The sequence below is a fragment of the Melospiza georgiana genome, chromosome 11, assembly GCF_028018845.1.
Source record: "Melospiza georgiana isolate bMelGeo1 chromosome 11, bMelGeo1.pri, whole genome shotgun sequence".
NCBI classification, from domain to species: domain Eukaryota; kingdom Metazoa; phylum Chordata; class Aves; order Passeriformes; family Passerellidae; genus Melospiza; species Melospiza georgiana.
The window spans coordinates 9,439,276-9,459,062 of NC_080440.1; the positions used below are offsets into that span (position 1 = coordinate 9,439,276).

The 19,787-nt window shown below is 42.7% G+C and overlaps 1 protein-coding gene across 1 annotated transcript in view; it reads right to left on the reverse strand.

The window, feature by feature from the left end:
* SETD5 (SET domain containing 5) overlaps nucleotides 1–19,787 on the reverse strand; it is a 66,394-nt gene that overhangs the window by 19,329 nt on the left and 27,278 nt on the right. The window contains exons 3-16 of the mRNA XM_058031772.1: nucleotides 17,150–17,255; nucleotides 16,061–16,272; nucleotides 15,682–15,740; nucleotides 15,106–15,293; nucleotides 14,034–14,072; nucleotides 12,284–12,526; nucleotides 7,204–7,352; nucleotides 6,769–6,886; nucleotides 6,236–6,345; nucleotides 5,704–5,950; nucleotides 5,429–5,509; nucleotides 2,818–3,120; nucleotides 1,671–1,988; nucleotides 808–1,050 (exon numbers count right to left, since the gene is read on the reverse strand). Of these exons, the coding sequence (XP_057887755.1) occupies nucleotides 808–1,050; nucleotides 1,671–1,988; nucleotides 2,818–3,120; nucleotides 5,429–5,509; nucleotides 5,704–5,950; nucleotides 6,236–6,345; nucleotides 6,769–6,886; nucleotides 7,204–7,352; nucleotides 12,284–12,526; nucleotides 14,034–14,072; nucleotides 15,106–15,293; nucleotides 15,682–15,740; nucleotides 16,061–16,272; nucleotides 17,150–17,255 (2,416 nt within the window). The remainder of the gene's footprint in view (nucleotides 1–807; nucleotides 1,051–1,670; nucleotides 1,989–2,817; nucleotides 3,121–5,428; nucleotides 5,510–5,703; nucleotides 5,951–6,235; nucleotides 6,346–6,768; nucleotides 6,887–7,203; nucleotides 7,353–12,283; nucleotides 12,527–14,033; nucleotides 14,073–15,105; nucleotides 15,294–15,681; nucleotides 15,741–16,060; nucleotides 16,273–17,149; nucleotides 17,256–19,787) is intronic.

The window sequence follows — 19,787 nt, forward strand, 5'->3', positions numbered from 1 at the left end:
ATTCTCTCTGGAAAAATACCCTCAAACAAAGGAAGGCAAAGAAACCAGGACATGGTACCTGAAAGCCACCAAGACAGGGAGAGAAGAAAAGATTTCTGTATAATTGTCCTCAGGTAATCACACAGGAACTGGAAAGTCTCTGAGCAAAACCAGCAGGCAACAGGAAAGATGGATTCCAATACAAATCTGACTGAGTGAACTACCCTGCCTTCCCTGCAGATGAGTAAATATTGGCATTTACTGGTCATCTCTGGAGGAACTAGATCCTTAGCTGGGCCTGGTTCAGGCTTCCTGCATGGCCTCAAGTATCTGCTGTAGATAGGCAGTCTGTGATGCCAAAGAGCTGTGGACTTGTTCTTGTGAACAGGCAAACTCAAAGCTTTTAAACCACAAAGGCTCTCCGAAGAAAATGAATCTTAACTGAGGCACGGGATTCTTGAGCTCCTCTGCAACACTGTCCTATCCCCACAATGCCAACCATCCTCTGATTGTGAAAGTAGTAATATTAAACTTTCTAAGGGAAGCAATCAACACTCTTTGAATTGTGTATGCTGGATAATAAACAGCCACTGCAGATCTGAAAGTACATGTTTCTGAAAGGGCAGAACAGTTGTTCTACCACGGCAAAAGGCAAGGATGAAAACTGAACTCTGGCAAGGAGGTCAGCAGTCATAGCCTGGACACTGCATCAACACATCAGCTCAGTGGGAATACACAGAAATAAACTCCAAAAGGACACAACAACTTTCTAAGAGGGCCAATAAGATGAGCACACACCGTGTAAAGGTAAGACACGAGCAAACATACCTTCTTACAGGAGCTGTAAATGCCATCCAGCAGGAAGGGCCTTCGACGTCTCTCAGGGTTGAAAGGTGAACCAAAGCGAATGTAGTGTTTGGGTGTGGTACAGATCAGTGGGGAGTGCACGAGACCTGGCAACATATTTAGGGTGGTTGCCAAAACTGTTGGGTCTGTAGTAATGCGCAGAGGACACTCAATTGGACACTCCTGCTTTTCTGCCTTGTCGTTCAGCCATTCAGTAACCAGGTACTGAAGGAGGAAACACACAGGTCAGTGCAATCAGCACAGGTGAAGAAGAAAGGCAACATGGCACAATGGTGTATGGGAAGCAATGCTCAGGTCAGCCCACTGCTAAAACCCCCCTCCTTCTCAAAAAGGACTTCCTGTGTCAAACCCGATTCTCACCTGTTGGAGACACAACCCAATGTTGCTGTTGGCAGATTATATACAACCGCGAACAGGATGGGACATTCACAATCAGTCTCTAGAGCTTTCCTTACTGTCTCTTGGAGCCTGTCTTTTTCACAACTTTCTCAAAACCCTCTGATTTTATAGATTCCAACAAATGTCACAGAAGTAGTTTGATGTTATACCCCATTCGTCTCATTAGAAGATTCTCCAAAAACTTGATCACCCTGTTCAAAACTAGTTTCTAAACACAAACAGCTAATTTATGCCCAGTATGTGGCAGCTGCCTGTTAGCTTCTGCAATTTTTCCTCCCTTCCAACTTTATTCTAGCTTGTACATGACAGCTGCAGTCACATTCCTTCTTGGTCTTCAATTCTAAGCTGAAAGTTAACCTCTTTGCTGCACCCTAAATGAACACCTGCCATCCTGACATCCCAACTTTGAGCACTTGATCATTTACCTTTTTTGTTTTGGGGTACTTTACTGCAGCTTTAGACTGGGATCCTGTAGCCAGGATAGCAGTTGGGTCAGATCCTGTCAACTGTCTGCCTTCTCCTGGCCCTTCCACATTGCTGACATCTGTTGTGGTTACCAAGCTGGCAGTGCTTCCTTCCTCTGGGACAGCCTGTGTGAGTTCAGCTTGCTGGGAACTGGCTTGTTTCTGCCTTCTCAGTCTTTGTGCTGAACTGGTCCGGTATCGGGAGAAGCGACTTTTTGGTCGGGGCCTGGAGGGTTTTGCTGGAGCTGGCTTAGCCACTGTTTTTTCAGGGACAGCATCCTACAAAATAAACTGTCATTAGTCTGAGCCCTTCTAAGAGTATTCCTTTTCTCTGCATACAGGATCAAGAATTGAGATTTATTTATTGACACTACCTGACTCTCAAAATCTTGTTGGACTCTGTGTTGGTTCATAAGATGGCCTTGGGGACCCTTCAACACTGGCACATTATGGTTTTGTCTTCTGCATTCTTAAAGGACAGAACATGGGTCTTTAGGAAGAAAGCAGCAATAGGAAACTTGCTGCTTGTCTCAAGATAACTGCTCTTAGTCCTGACCTGAGCTGACATGGAGCACTCCAGGCAAGTGTCTGAGCCCTGCCATAAAATGGGAACACATGCATCCAAAGTAGACTGGATCAAAAAAAACCCAAACACAAAGAAAAGAACTTTTTGTCACTGCACTTACGCATCCAACTTAAGCTCACTCCAGTTCTCTTCCCTGGAGAAGGAGCTGGGCTTGTTCAGCCCAGAGAGGACTGAGGGGGATGTAACAGCAGTCTTCCTACAAACAGCCTGAAGCCACTAAGAAGATGCAGTGGTGCATCAATGGACATACACTGAAATGAGAGGTTCAGACTGGATACACGGAAAATTTTTTTCAACCTAACAGTCACAAACTGGAAGAGGTGCAATCTTCATCCCTGGAGGTTTTCAAGAGAAGACTGGGAAAAACACAGGCCAGCCTGGTCTAGCTTCAGAGCTGTCCCTGCCTAACTCAGAATGGGCTAGAAAGCCCACAAAGCTCCTCCCCACCTGAATGATCTTATGATCAGAAATGCTGCACCTGAGCTTTGTACAAGATAGCAAACAGTTCTATCTTCATCTTACCGCTACTTGTGAGGAGCGCCGTGTGTTCACCCCAGTACTGCTGGTACTGTTAGCAACAGGAGGAGCAGGAGGAGGAGGAGGAGGAGGTGGAGGCGGAGGAGCAGGAGGAGCACTCAGTGCTGAACTTCCATCTTCAGTTTCAGGAGTCTCTGTTTTCACTTCTTCCAGCTCAGGAGCTTCAGAATTGACATTGATTTCAGCATCAGTGCTGTTACGGTCTGATGGTTGCTCTCGTCTCCTCTTTCTCTTTTCTAAGTTCTCAAACATGTGCATGATGGCTTCCACCTTCCTGTCTTCCCGGGACTACAACACAAGGGAAATTGAAGTAAGCATGGTGTATTATGCACATAAACAAGGCAAGAACAGATATGGGAATCAGCACAAAGAGAACAACTGCCAAATAGCAATGACAAAAGCCAGACAGAGGACAGAGAGAAGCAGTTCTTATCAGTTATTTGCATTTTTCAATATGGCAAATTTCCCAGAATAACAACATAATCATGTGTTTGTAGCGCAAGTAGAAGAACTTGACTTTGTTCTTAAATAGGACCACTTAGATACTACTGAGTTATATTAATAAAACAGCCACAAGGAAATGCATAATTTTGAAGAATTAAAAACCGTAAGAAAGCATAAGTAAAATGGAGAGATGACTTGGAAACAAATACAGCTATTTGCCAATGACCAACCAAACAGAAGCCAGAGGCAATAGATGTACATGATTAAGTAATCTGCAGCAAGTGTAATACACCACACAAACTGATTAAAATGTTCCAGATTCATTCTTTTCCCAGCAAGAATGTCAGAAGATGACCCAGCTCAAAAATAAAAGCTCTGGTCTAAGCAGCTTACATAGTGGATAAGAAAAACAGAACATGAGAGAATAGAGAGGCAAAACAAGTAAATATATTAGGTAAACACAAAGGACAGGAAATCTTATCACCAGGCTGTGTCAGGAATAATTGGTACCTATGCATATAAAAAGCTCAGTACAATAATGTTGCAGTGACTGGCAAGAATCAAGTGGGTTTAAAGAAGTGGGGTCAATTGTCTTCTGAGATTTATCATGTAGAAAGCATCTTGGAGTCCATGGCCTGGCCTTTACAGTTTTCTATTAAAAAATACTACACACACACACAAAGAGAGAGACTGGGGAAACTACAGAGATGGGTATTTACCTGATGCCAAGTATAGAAAACTGAATCGCATTAAAGCAGATTAACTGGTGCAACCGACAGGAACAGGGCTTACAGGCTGACAGGAAACTAACACTTCACTTAGGTTTACTGAACTATTCTGTCCCAAAAAGAGATCAGCCTCCCTGCATTAAAATGAAATCTTCCCTCCAAAGCTTTAAGGCCAATCTGATGGATGACTGCTCTCATGCAAATTTCAGCACAAACTGACTGCTTTATCTCATATGTTCTAAAAAAATCCATCAGTTAATCCAAGCATCTCTCCACTGGATGGCCCTTGGCTCTCCAGGTTGCTGCACTATCTTAACATTTAAAGCATTCTCAGGAAATTTACACTTGGCAGATTTGTATTCCTGATTAGAGGAAGACAGGTGATTATGATACTGGTGAGCAAAAAAGAACAGGGAATTCCTAGCTTCAATACATTTGTTGGCTGGTAAAAGGATGGGAGCAATTTTTCTGTTTTTCTTCCTTGGGTTTCTGGTTGGTTGGTTATTTTATTTGTGTATTTGCATTTTTGTTTGGATTTTTCTCTTGTTTATTTAAATTAACGAATTAAGAGCCAGAATGGCTCCATTCACATGCATAAAACATTCTAATCCAGGCAGCAATCCCAGGAGCCATAAGCAACACAAGAAAAAAACACCAGCTCTACTCAGTAAAGATGAAGGCTAAAATAAGACTGTATTATCAAAGATCCCAGAGCACTAAGATATAAGTAAGTAATATATTAAGTAAGTGCCAATACCGCTGTTGGTGGTCTATTCCTCTTACTGCCTTTTGCTACTTAATCCCACTCTTTTCCCCACATGGCAACATGTTTATGAAACCATACACTGAACAGATACCTGTTTACAAATCTAACCCAGCAAAAATGACCAAGTTTTACGAAAAATCAGGTTCTGGTTCATGGTATGATCGAATTGAAGATATCCCTGCTCACTGAGGTGGGGTAGGACTAAGTGACCTTTGATAGTCCTTTCCAACTCAAACTATGCTATGGTTCTATATAGTGCTATAAATTCTTGCACAGGCAATAAGGAAGGGCAGCAGGAACATAAAAAAGGCCCAACTGCCTTTTTGGAATCTAGTGCTGATGGTTCTGCTAAAGGTGTGTTTTAGACTATAGAACAGCCCTGAAAGTAACAGTTAAACCTTCCAATGAGGAAACAAATCTATAGTGTTATCTCCTAATCTGCAGCACCCTAACATAAATCCTGTGACTTGAAGTCAACCAAACCTCGGTGGTTTTTTGCTCTCTCCTTTTTTTCTTTTGCTGTTGCTGATCAAATTACTGAAGACCACTAACAGATCGGATTTGTGTTCAAACAAGTGAAATATCCAACTGGACCTGTGGGTCACTACATGAAGTAAGTCCTAAAGAGGGTGATACCCAGACAGAGAGAGCTACTTGCCCGTCTGCTGTGGACCAAGGCTCCCTGTTCATCTACAGGCTCCTCTTTCTCCCCTTCTTGTTTCTCCTCCTTCTCTGGCACCTGAGATAGAAACCCAGATTAAGTAACCCAGTACTGTTCCAAAGTTTCCAAAATTTCTATGGTAATTTAAGGCGCTAAAGGTTTAAAAAAAAGGCTTCCTTGCAGTTTCTGTTCTGCAGATTCCAATGCTATTGGATCAGACTCCTGCAGCACTGAATGCTGACATACATGTAACAAGGGGGCAAAGATTTTACCTCATTGTCACTGACTGCTGCAGGTCCCTCAGGAACCTCCTCAGTTTGCTGAGTGCCGTTCTCATCGGACGCAAGGCTCTGCTGTTCCATTTCCAGCTCCTTTCGTCGGGCCTTTCGCCGGCGTGTTTCTGCCCCAATGAGTGTGCCTAAAACAGGTGGAGGTAGGTGTTCTGCAGCATTTGGGCTACGTTTCTGCACAGGGCAATTCCGGTTCCCTTTGTGACACGCACAGTCCACTTTATAATTGCTGCTCCAAAACACAAACATAATTCGTGTCACTCTTCATTTCTCAACCCCTGCACAGAGACATTCAATACATCTCCTACTAAACATCTCACCACGTGCCAAAGCAAGGACAGCAGGCTACCTTATGGCCTCTATTGGAGAATATGCCAGCAGAACTGGACAGAATAGCCGGGAAATGCAATTCAGTAGAAAACGGAGCAATATGTAGAATGCGAGGAAAGGGCTGGAGGAAGATGTCCAGTCCAGGAGGGCAGTGGAGAGCTCCTGGGCGAGGTGAAGGACTCACCAGATGTTGTACTCATAGTCAAAGGCGATGGTAACCTCTGTGTCCTTGGCAATGGTGGCAACAGCATAGATGCACAGGTGGATCATCCCATCAGCAATCACATGACGAACCTTGTTAAATGAAGTAGAAAGAAGCTGACGTCTCCACAGGTTGCATTTCCTACTTCCAAGACGGAAGTCTTCTTTTGCAAAGTAGCTCTTATTCTACTCTATGAGTAATTTTCCCAAATTCTCCAATGGGAAAAGCCTGCTTCACTGCTCTTGTCTCATACTGTGCTTTTCCACTTACAACTACTACCACCTGCTTACCCTCAGTATCACTGTGCAGCCAAAGGAAAGACTTAAGAGAAATCTTTCTCTTCCAAAAAAACCTCCTTCATGTTCCCAAACTGTCTCATATTCCAAGTATAAACCATCAAACACGCAAGTGACACAGAGAATTTACTGTACTTAGTGCATTTTGAGTTAGGGAAAGCACTAAGCTTATGTAAAACATGTATTTGCAGTAACAGTGATGATGAAAAGAGAATTTACCTCTGCATTTGGAGTGCAGGACCGCCTGATGAACCTGGCATCATTACCAAAGGTGCGGGCATCAACACACATCTCAACGCCATTGAACTTGGAGTAGAACAGCACAAAGGGATATGGCCTGCAGAAACAACAGAACATCTCAGTCCCAAAATACCCAATTCCCAAAGCACTGTTGTTAACAGGTCCCTCACTTCACTGGAAGCAGAACTTCCATCAGCACTACTGCTCTGGGGTTAGGTACTTCCAGCTATTTAAAAGATCTATTTCAGAGGGTTTGGTCCATAAGCAGAGCATCAAGCTGAGGTGATATATCTGATTTCCCACTTCTATGGAAGGCACAGCTGACAGGACCCTCTAAGTGAGCACTATCCCATAGAGACACCAGTCTGTCTGTGCCACGATGCTCTCATACCCATCATTTCATAGTACTCTTACTTTTTGAAGAAATGCCCATTGACCTCGAATTGCTGCCGTAACATAACTTTCCCTCGATACTCAATTATGAGGGTATCTAGTGCCAAGTCTCTCGCTGCCCTCAGGATCTTCCGGTGCTTCTGAACCCGAGTCACCCTTCCCAGCTGCAGCTGTAACAAAAACCAGAGCAAAAGAGGAACATTTGAACCAAAGGCCTCTAACTCATGAAGAATATTTTACCTATATAAAAAGAAAATATATTCTAATAGCAACACACAGAAACTCTGTCAGGTGAATATGTTCTTTATTTTATAATAATTTAGTAATGACCAATAACCTTGACAATATTTATCAAAAGCAAACAGTATTTATTCCTTTCCTTCAACAATAGTCTGACAAATCTATTAGACCGAGTATTTCAGTCTTGCATCTAGGAGGCATAACCAGACCTGTCACTTGCTACTAACTGGGAATTGCTTTGCAATTATGGCCACTTTCACAGCCAGAATAATTGAGATCTTCCCTAAATTGTGGGTTGTCACACATTCAGAGGAAAAAAATGCAAGCTTTTCCTTCTGCAGAGGATGGTAAATTCCAGCAAACAGGCCAAAGACTTAAGCTGGCAATTTCCATCTCCATCCAGAAACTTCTCTACTTATCTCTTCTCAGCTAGTGCTGTTGATTTAAGTTTTTTTTTTTTAACATGAGGAACAAAATTTTTAATGAAGTAGTGACAGTTCGTTAAAACATACATTAAAGTCTTCAGCTCTACTACAATTGATTTTCACAACAATGTGTCTGACACCATGAAACCACAACATTCTTTAAGTACAGACATCGAAATATGACATATTTTATGGAATAATGGAAGGGATATTATAAGCACTAGGGTATAGGAACGACTTATTCCATAAAAACTAAGTACTTTCCTTACTTAACAGATGAAACCTCTCTGTAAGTGAAGATTATCTGAAGATGACTGGCTGCCTCACCAGCACTGCTGTGCCTGTTCCTTCCTCAGCATTCTATTCACTGCTCATAAGGGCCCAGTTCTGATACTTTTCCAAAGTGAACTGAAGCATAAGTGCTCCGACTTTGGTAAAAATGACAATTATGTATCTAAATTAGGAGTAAACCACAAAATTTTACTGAAAGGACATTCTCAACTTTTCCTGAGAGAACCTTCATTAGAAACAGCTACTGAGCACTCTGCTGAAATGGATAAAAATTAGTTTAAGGGGCTCAGCCTGAATAATGACAGAACACATGACTTTCTTGCACTCAGCACTGGGAACCCAGCAAAACCCTTGTACTGAGCACATGAAAATACTAAAACACAGGTCTTTTAAACCCTTTTTTCTGACTGGGATCTTCTATCTTCTCTGTTTAAAACCCCCTCAAGAAAATGACTTTTGTTGTTTCTATAAAACATTATATTGCAGATCTTGGATGAGCTAGTAAAGTAAGATCTATCTGTTGACTTCTCTCACTCAGATCCAGGATAAAGACAGCTTTATAAAAATATTCATTTGAAATCTATTCAGATGGGAGTAATGGTCCAGAGCTCCTCTTGAGATACAATCCAGTGCCACATTTGTCATGGGGTTTATCTGTCTTATACCACTCTGTCTGCCAGCAACTGGGAAAACCTGGATATATGTACTGGAGACTCTGAAGAGCCTTGCAGGGTGTTCATCTCTTCAGGTCTTGGTCCTGACAGAAGCTCACAGAGGATTCCCTAAGTCCACAGAAACATGTTATTTCCAGTCCAAGAAGCCACACTGTTGGTCCTGATTTCTGATCAACAAACCCATGATATGAGCGAGCTGTAGGATGAGACTGTTTACACTACACAGAGTAGTGGCTAAATTACTTTCAGCACTCTGTACTATTCAACTATGGCAACAAATAAATAAATGGGACCAGATTTCCTAGTGTAGGACAGGAGATAAGAAGTATCTGAAGCTACTAGATGAATTAGGACCCAGTGTGTTTCCAGTTGAATAATTCTGTTTCTATACTATCACTGATTTGTTTTTATACCTTCTCACCTAAGCTGGCCCTACACAGGAGGGTTGGACCAGATGACCTTCAGTGGTTCCTCCCAACCTAAACTGTTCTACTACTCTAAGAGCATAAAAAGATAATATCTTTCAGAAGTTAATGTCTGGTAGCCTTCACTCTCACCTTTGTCCCATGACTGACTTGGGGAATACAGGTGGGATAAGGTGGGGTGGTCAAAGGAGGAGAAAGTCCATGCAGGAAAGAGAAACTCTGCATCTGTGTAACTTATTTATCTGAGTTTGGTGAAAGAGGAATGATCTCACAGCTCTTCTGGTAAGACACAGCTCAGCTTGTTTTCATTTTCTGAATTTAGAAATATGAAGTGGATTAGCTGCCATGCTTTCATGTGTGAAAAGAACAAATGATTTTATTCATGTCACAGGCTAGGGACTGCTGACTGCTAATCAGCCAAAACTGTTCTGATATGTTTGCAGAGCAACATCTGCATAATACTCAGTGGCTTTATTTTATAAAGGCCCTTTTGCTCTTCACTTCAGAATGTGAAATCAGTCAGGGGTTTGAGCTCAAGTCAGCAATTATCAGAGGCAGCAAAGGGCAAACACTAACCCTGGGTTTGGCTTGGCAACAACAGTCAGGAAAGTGATTCACAGCTTTCAGTTTGTCGAGCAACTGGCAGTAGCCAGGACTAAGATGATTTTATTCACAACACTAAACAGCTTCGTATTTTCACAACTTTGCATCATGAAGACAGCTGAAAACTGGTTTATCATAAAATCACAGAATAATTTAGGAAAAGCCCTCTAAGACCGAGTTCAACTGTTAACCTGACACTGTCCAGTCCATTACTAACCCATATCCCACAGTGCCACATCCACAAGTCTTTTAAATATCTCCAGGAATACTGACTCCACCACTCCCCCAGGCAGCTATTCCAGTTTGGTAAACCTTCTGGTAAAAAAAACATAATCCTAATATCTAACGTAAACCTCTGCTCGTGCAACTTGAGACCATTTCCTCTTGTCTTACACAAAATATTCCAATGAACAAAATTCCATATCCTCCATGCATAACTCTTAACCCATCTTTTCCTACTCTTCCTGGTTTGAGGAAGCTTTCAGGTCACATCTCAATCTCTTTTAAGTAAATACCTGCATCACTGTTGACTGAAGTCAAATAACTCTGTGAACTACTAAGAGTATGCAGGGCATAATAAAACATTATTTTTATTCCTTTCTCCTCTCTCCAGTCTTCATGGCCTAAGGGAGCAGCAACAATATTTCTACACAGCTGGCAAATGTATATTTGCACAGCCTCCTGGTTTTTTTCTAGCTCAAAGTACCTATTTTCCCTTATCTCACAGAAAAGCTATTTTTGTGTTCAATAATGATACCTAGTTAATAGACAACTGATGCAAACCAAGAAGCCTTCTCAGTTTGCCTACCAAAGGTGAGATGAGTGAAACAAAAATAGAACACAGTGCATGAGAGCATGTGCTCCACACCTATGCAGGTGCCCTCCTCACAACACTCCACAGCCACCTCCTGAGCAGAGACAGCAGGACACAGAAGTGACAAGCAAAAACCCAGGACAGGCACCTGTCTTTTTTCTCAGTGTCCAACAGAAACTATAAAGTCCCCTGACACCTTCCCAGCATGTGCAATGACAAGTACCTGCCAACAGCTTGTTTACAGTAACTACAGCTCACTAACAAGTATTGCAAGTTTCAACTTTTTTGTTTCTTTGGCATGTATCACATTTGGAGTCTTCTGATTTGGAATATTGGCCACGTTTTCCTATGGGAAAACCTAAGCCTGTACTGGGAAGGGAGAGGCTGAAAGAGCATGGCAAGAACAAGCACATTATGTATGGTATATTTTATAGTCTTGTGTTGTGCTGTACACATATCAAGAAACACAGCATGTGTTTTATTACTTATTTCAGGACTTTTCCTAAAACTCATGTGAGGCAGACAGAATTAGTTACATTTAGTCTCAAAAAATATTAGGATTTCTAGAGAAGTAGAACTTTTTCTTATCTGCATTTCCTGCTTTCTATAGAAAGGCTATCAAGAAATGTTTCTCCACCACCCCCCCAAGAAATCTTATTTATTGCAGAACCAGAGGAAAGAATGGAAGAAAGTTTGGTCCAAAGTCCTCTTTCTGCACTTTCCCTTACTGGCACTATCTGTGCTCTGCTTGAAGTGGCTCACCTGTATGAAGGTAGAGGGAAAGGAAGGAGGGAGCACATGAACTTCACTGAGTCAGCTGATATAAACAAGAAAGATTCAAGCACAAACATATACCTGATATTCAGGTTTCTGACTTTGCTCCCTTTACACAGAAGAAATGCCTCACTTCTCTTTTGGAGCCCACCCTTTCAGATGCAACTATCTCCATTCTCCTGGACAAGGAAAGCCCAGGAAAGCCTACACTGGGTAGGAAGGCTGTACTTTGTTCAGTAAAGCACAGATAAGATGACAAAACAGCTAACAAGAGTATGAATGGGGAAGACATACACCACACAAACACACTGTTTTCCTGTTTCTCTGCTTGTTTACATGCACTCCATAGAGATGGCAAGACACCAACCACTGCTCATGGTTGGCAAGTTAGGGAGAGACCAGCTTCCTGAAGTCAGTTGTAGCTGTGCAGTATTTCAAAGTTACAAGAGTCCAAATAATCCAAAATACTGAAATAATGCTGAAAGGTTCTTTAAAATAGCCTTCCACAAACCATGAGTCAAGAAATAAAATAAAAAAATAAATAAAGGGGACTGGAAAACTCAGGTAGAAAGCAGGAAATTTCCTATCTCCAGCAAGTGACAGATCTGGTTTTGTCTCAGGCCATTCAGTGACCAAAGTATTTATGGCAAAATACCTGTTAACCACATTACAGAAATGTGCAAAATATCCCCAACTTTGCATCACTAATTTAGTTTAATGCAAATATTTGTTAATCTCTCTCTGACTGGTATGACTTCTGATTCACTGTGTATCAAATCTCTGCCTGTTGGCCTGAGCTACAATATTGCTCACCCATGCCCTGACCTACTCCCCCTCTGTCCTGCTTGTTCTTACCTGCATCTGGGACCCAATAACAGTATTATTGCAGGCCAGCTCAGTTTTGTTGATTGTGTCCAGCATAGCAGTTTTGCCCACATAGTCTTTATTGGAGTTGAGGTGACGCTCCAGCAGGTTCTGCACATCAGCACTGTACTGGTTGGTGAAGGCCTCCTCGTACTGGTCCGTCCAGAGGCGGATCCGATTCTCCCACCCTTCAGCTGTGTTTTCATCCAAGGCATGTGCTTCAGAAGGGGAATTCTGCACCAAACAGCAAAGAATGAATGGATGGTACACAGCAGGAAAACCTATCCACAGTGCTCCAAGCACATGAATAAGCTACAAGCTATGTAAGTGCTGGTTATGAGGACACATTTTTCAGCATCTGCACCCTCCAGAACATTGTACAACAGTGTCACTCAGAAATCTACTGAGATTTCTGTGCAGAACTAAGACCTCTTGAAAGTTGGTACTTGGCACTGCTACATAAAATAAAATTAGGCTAGCACATGGCCAGAAAAAAAAAATCTAAGCCACTTTGGAAAAATAATTAAGTACATTAAAAAAGCAAAGGCACAGAATACACAAAGGCAAATAAATTTCATGTAGGCTTGTCCTGCAGTCAACCCACTCACGGCTAACACAACGCTCAGTGATGCTGACTGCATCTCAATCTTTGCAGTGATTGATCCAAAAATAGTCCTGAACCTTCTAGCTAAATGGTCACCAGAGTTTCAAGAAACTGAATCTAGAGCATAAGCTAATACCCACAGGGTTAAAACTGCAAGTCCTAAGCAGAGTAAAGAAGAGAGGGCAAAATCAGGTAATCCGTTTAGACTGTCTTGTAAAGGAGGGGAAAACAGAAGCTGGTAGAAAGAAAAAGACTTAAGCTTCATTCTTTACTTGGCAGTAGTTGAAGTAGTTCAACAAATACTCCAGAGCTCAGCAACTCAACTGGCTTCATAAAGCACTGAGACACATATGACACTGAGGTCTTTGTAACAAGGACAAGTGAAGAGCAATCATTATTTTAATCATATATGTTAAAAACAGTAGGAGTTGCCATGCATTTTTACCCTCTCAGGTCACTTGCATGCTATGGAGATGGTGCATAGGGACACCACAGTACTGTCCTCTTTCCTCTCAGCCACCTGCCAGAAGCCACTGCCAGCTGCAGGACTGGGGTCAGGTGGAACTGAGCAAACCTTAAGGCACCTCTTGTGTCTAGAAATAAACGCAGCTTACAGTTCAAGTCTACTTTTTTTGTCAAATAACCTTCCTATTCACACCTACCACTACTGCAGGAAGTCAGAGATAAATATATTGTCCCATCCATTCCTAGTAAGAGGATGTGGAGACAAACAAGGCAGCACTCCTAGGGACTTCCAACATTAAACTTGTGAACTACTTTGATGTCCAAGCTTGAAATAGCTTTGATGCAATCAAACAATAACTGCCCTCACAGAAGAGCAGCCACAACCAGTTCTACATCCCTTACATCAAACACCCCACTCCCAAGTGCCATGAATCAATCACCTCTCAGAACTGGATTGCATTATCTGACTGGAAGCTATCAGAAGCAAATGGAAGGTTCAAGGGGCAATTCCTGTGACAGCCTTTTGAATAGGCCTCCTTGTGGTGCACTGTAAGGTTGGAGTTATTACAAGGCTGGCCCCACAATCAGAAACTTCCCAGGGAAACCTAAAGAGGGACAAAATAAAGGGGGAAAACCCCACCACCAACACAGAGGGTTGTCATTTCTACTCACCTTCATCCTCAGAGACTTTCGTGAGCCCTCTCGAAAAGCCTGTCCCCCAGACAAGGAGAGAGAGAAAAAAACAAAGTATTATAAATTTCCTAAGAACTAGAATCTCACACTTACTTCAATCCTTAATAAAAGATGGCAAGAATTACAGGAAAACCTACACAAGAAACAATGAACCTGAACAAAAAGAGACTCTGCAATGCAAATCCAGTGGAAACTGCTGAAAAGCTTGATGGCCAGGATTTCTGAACTAAAAAAGCCTGCCTCACACTTAGTAAAAATGTCAAGATCAAAACCAAAACTTTCCCAACTAACCTCACTTGCTTTGACAAAAGAAAGGTCCAGCAACAGAATTAAGGTGGTTCACAACAACAAAATAACCCCTCCAAACCACACATAGCTCCTGCCCCCAGCGTTTTATTTAATCAGTGCCTACCAGAAAAACTTCAAGGGAAACCTAGCCTGTGGAAAATCATGGTAAAGCTGGCAGATGATGGGAAAGAACCAGCTGCTCACACACTTGCATTCCAATATAAGCAATTCAAAATTATTTCAGTCCCCAGATCCTCATAAACAAGACAGTAAAGTCATCCCTCAACAAATGTTCATCACTACCTACATAGTTTTCCACACAAGCACTATCTCTGTCCCTGAAGAACAGTGCCAAGAAGCTCTGCAGCCCAAATTCCTCAACAAAGCCTGCTAAAAAATACCATGCTCCCTTCATTTTTCATTCTATTCAGACTGACCCTTTCCCACAAACAGCCAGACTCCAAAAGCTACTTGCCCAAATCCTAATACAGCAAAAGGAAAAAATATGTAATTGAGTCCAAGCGCTGAGCATGAATGGACAGCATTGGGAAATAAGGGTGGAGCTCCAGCAAGGTAATTTTTAAACCAACAGCCACGTACTCCAGCAAGTCACAAATACAAGGCGTCCCATTATGACACCCAAAAGAGCAATTCTTGAGAGAACAAAAATATCTTGTCTGCTGCCCGCTTGTCAACCTGCTCATAACAACACTCTGCACAGCATTTGGTAGGAACTGCAGCAACCTTGTCTCTCTCCACATACCTTGATCTTTTTGGCCTTTGGAGCAGCACGAGCCTTTTCTGTACTCCTCTTCCTCTTCTTGGGTTTGCTCCTGCGGACGCGGTTGACGGTCAGCGTGATGCTGGTGGGCGTGTGCTGCGTGGCCGTGTACAGCACTGTGGAGGGAGAGAGTTCTTCATCCCAGCTCTCAGTGGCACTGCTGTCCCCGCCTAGAGAGACAAGTGCTTCATGAGAACAGCTTCTCATCCCTGAGAGCACAGATTATCCTTATGTCTGTTTTCATCAAGACAACTTGCTGCCCCTGCATAGCTCTTCCCACCTCAGTTTTCCCACCCAAACTGGGAACAGGTGTTCCAAACTTCTGATATGTCACAGAATGGCACTGATGAAAATTCTCCTTTTCTGTTCACAAGATAATCTGATTTTCCCTAGAGCTAACTGAGGTGAAGCGTAAGGAGAGGAGAAAATCCCAGTGGTTGGGAGGCAAAGAACATTAGCTGGCACTGATCACAGTTAAATGATTACAGCATCCAAAAGACAAAGGTCTTGAAGAAGGAAAATAAGTCACTGTTATCAGAATTATAACCTCAAACTCACCTGACACGTTGTCCTGCTTCCGGTGGCGGAGTCTGATCACCTTCCCCCTGCTCATTCCTCTGCCAAAGGAGAATGCACAATTGAAGCTGGTTTGTAGGAGTAAAGTCACTTGAAATTCAACAGGATGTCACAAGATGCGTGCCCTCAGTGGGGCCCAGGATGATAAGAACATCGATTTAACATCCTCATCTCCACTCCTGGTGCCACCAACACTTGTCAGGCTGACAACGCAAAGGAGGAGGGTCAATACTGGGTAAAGCACTGGAAAGAACGCTCCAGTTAGCAAAAGGAAGTCTGTCCCACAGCCCAAAGGTGACACGGTTCAGTATGAGCAGTCAAGACAAGAAGCAGCCCAGATCTGCACTGCACCAAAGCTTACCTGCACTTTTCACACTTGAGGAGGAAACCATCTTGAGAGACACTGCAGTGGCACCAAGTGGGAATTGATTCTCCTTCTGAGGAGCTCTCACTATCCCCGGAGTTCTCCTCATCAGGTGAGTGCAGGCCATTCAGTTCTGCACGAGGTATAATGGTCTGGACAGGAGGAGAGGCTGGTGGCGTTGGAGGAGGAGGGGCTCCATAATTATGATCCTGAAAATGAGTATTTGCAGTACTACTTTTAATGTGAAGATATGATGCCTAGAAACTGAAGTCCCAAATCCACAGTTCCCAGGTTAATATTTAACTGGTGTAAAACAATAGCCTGAATTCCTCAACCTATCAAGAAGGTACAGTAATAGCTCTGAAACATGTAAATTATTTCCTTCAGCACCAATGAATTAAACTCAAAACCTATGAAAACAACCAGGCTATTTCGACATTAACTGCTGTACTGCTAATAATCTGAGATGACATAAGTGTTTAAACAGTGGAACCAGCTTCCCTGAGATGTAGAGTTTCTGTCTGTTGAGATATTCAAAACTCAACTGGACATGGTCTTGAGCAACCTGTTCAGGCAGAGCTTGAACAGGGAAGTTGGATTATGTGATCTCAAGAGGCCCCTTCCAACCTCAATGATTCTGTGACACCCTGTTCATCCCACAGCTTCAAGCCATGCTCCCCCTCCCATGCTCCTGACTGCTCCTTGATCCTCATTCTTTTAAGTTACCACTGTGAAAATCTACGCAGTTGAAACAAGTATAAATAGTGCACAATAAACCAAATGGGGCATAAAATTACCACCAGGAAAATATTATATATTCATATATATTCACACTTCGTTCATTTATTTCATTCAGTTAAAAATCTATTACCTAGAACACTAAAAAAGTTTGCTGTAGAGTATGCGAGACTTCACAAACAATAAACACAGAAATGAAAAACGTATGGCAGAACTCAGCTCTAACTTAGTGTTCCCTAAGAAATAAGCCAAAATTCCTAAGGCATAATAGACAAAGAACTATGGAACAAGCAGAAAAGAGTACAAGTAGACAGTAAAGAGCTGATTCACTGCAGAGAGAGTACTCACTGCGTAAGGCAGCCCGCGATAGCTGTGTTTCTGGGTGGCCCCATAGCCGTGGCTGGAGTACACATTCTTCTCACTGACAGCTGGACTAGCTTCCACAGACTCTGGGCTGCAGAAAGGGCCAGAAGTAAAACCCATCAATACAACATCATTTTTTTTAGTGCCAGTATTTCACTGCTCTTTTCTATTGAACACATGAGCTCAAAATGAAGAAACTTCATGAAATCGAGGTGGTGTCATGCGTTTCACCAAGCATCATGTGTGCAGAAGCTGTACAGGATGAACCTGCTCTCAGAGGGAAGGAACTGAGTAAGGGCCACCCTATATAGCTCATTAAAACTAGGTCTCAGTCTGGGAAGTTAAAAAGGTAATTAGCATGTAAGAAGCTCAGTTTCCTTATTGTTGAGGAAATTGGGTCTAGTTCAGCATTCGCATCTGAACCCAGCTAGCCTAATCTCAAAGCCACTGAACAGTACTGCCATTTTATCTCTGCAACAGCTTATTTCAACTGCAGCTAAGCAGCTTTCCTGCACCTGCACTTGCTTCTCTCTCCCTCAGATACCAATTGTTCCTGAGTCCAACATCCTGTGGTAAAGCCTGCATGAAAACTGCAGCTATCCTGACAGCAACTACCAGGAACTGGAGATTCCTGTTACAAAGAGACAACAAAATCCATGTCCTGGACAGACAGTGGCCACAGACAGATCAGATTCACCCTGTGCTTTCTATACAGCAGCCTGCAATGAGCAGAACAGGAAATCTGCTGCTAAGGTACAATGCACTCTTCCACCACAGGGTGGTGAAAAAAAACAGCTAAAAATCAAAGGTATATCCTCAGCAGAAAGCTGCAGAAAACCTACTCAGAGAAGGGACAGCTGCAATTCAATGCAGGGGATATTAGATAATGAGGCTACAGACAGAACACCAGCAAGGAAACATGCTGTCTTCTGTTACAAGGAGAAGATACAAGTCAGATAACCTGCACAGATCAGAAGTAGGGCCTGTATCAGAGTATTGCAGAATATTTCTGAATCATGTCTGCAGATGGAATCTTCATCAAAATTACAGCATGGAGCTGAGCAAGCAGGGAAGAAAAATATAGAAAAGGAAAACTTTACCTCAGACCTCTGCTGCTGTGGTGAGATCTCACAGGATTCTCAGTGGGTCCTACATAGTCAGCATGAATCAGGCACCATCAAACAATGGCCAGCAATCACACGTGGGGCAGGGCTTAGGCACCCAAGAAGAGTAACCCCTTGCCCTTTGGACTTCCTATTAGCTCTTGAAATCTCTGCTGCACTGAAGTTTGCCCCACCCTGCCACTCAACCTCATCTATTCTCCAAGGCACCAACCTCTGAGCTTCTGGCTTATTCTGGAGTAAGGTGGGTCTGTCTTTGCAATATAAAGGAGCAATAATTTATTGTACAAAGAACTGCAGAAAGTAGAAGACATTACACCTATGCAAAAAACATCTCTGTAGCTCAGGATTTAGGTGCATGACATGATAAATTCAGTCAGTTTTCAATGTGACTACAGCCAGCTAAACTGTCAGAAGCAGGAGATATAGATGTTCTCTCTCAAAGGATGTATTTCTTAATAAAAGGTACCATGTAGAGCTTGCCACATAATCCAGCCTGTGCAACAATCCTTTAGGACTTTCAGATTGGTACAGTGTCAAATCCATTCAGGTTTAATAACCCTTTCAGAAATATTTCAGTATTAGAAGGAAAAGAGCCTAAACAGTCTAAACAGCAGATATGTCCTCTGTCCAAGTCACCCACATTCCTAAGCACAGTCAGACTGGAATACCAGCAATGCTCCGCAAGCATTAGCAATAAAACTTCAGAATTGTTGGTGCAACGGTGTCCAGGGGCAACAACGCTGGGGCCCGTGCTTCCTCAGCAGCAGCATGCCAAGGAGCTTCCACACCTTCCAATATGCAGTCAGAGTAACACAGAAAACTACTCTGCAGCCTCCATATCACCCTCAGATGAACAGCAACACCCTACACCATTTTCACCTCCTCTCTATATCAGAGGCTGGGGAAGATGCTAAAGCTCAGCCTGTAAAGAGATCGTTTTCCTCGTTTTTCTTTTACCTTCCCCACTGCCTTCGTGATGCACATCTCGGAAACAATTTCTTTTAAGAGGTACAAAGCTCAGGTACCCCAGACTTCATGTATCAAACCAAAGAGTTTCAAAGGCAAAGTGAAGGACAGCCTTAACTTTGAACAGACCCATGAAGGACACTTCAGCAGTAACAGATGCAAAGCCTGGAGATTGAAGTCCTGGCATTCCCAATTTTTAGAAAACAGGCAGAGAAACCAATTCAGAAATCTTCAAACACCTTTTTTCGAAGCACTCCAGCCTAGTCTCAAGTTGGACCTACAAATTTCTGACAAGGGAGAAAGAAAATGCTTTGCAGAAGGTTTACAGTCAGTCTTTTTGATACTTAAATGCTACAAGGGACACATGCGCAGACACATCTGGCTCTTCTCCCTACCACGCTCAGCTTTGAAAGCAAAGTACATGAGCAAACTATTTAGCACTCTTCCTCCTGCCATAAACAGTTTAAAATTCCTGCATGTTGAGTCTTCAAAGTGCTGCTGTGGGAGAAGCAGGGTGACAAGCAGTACTAAAT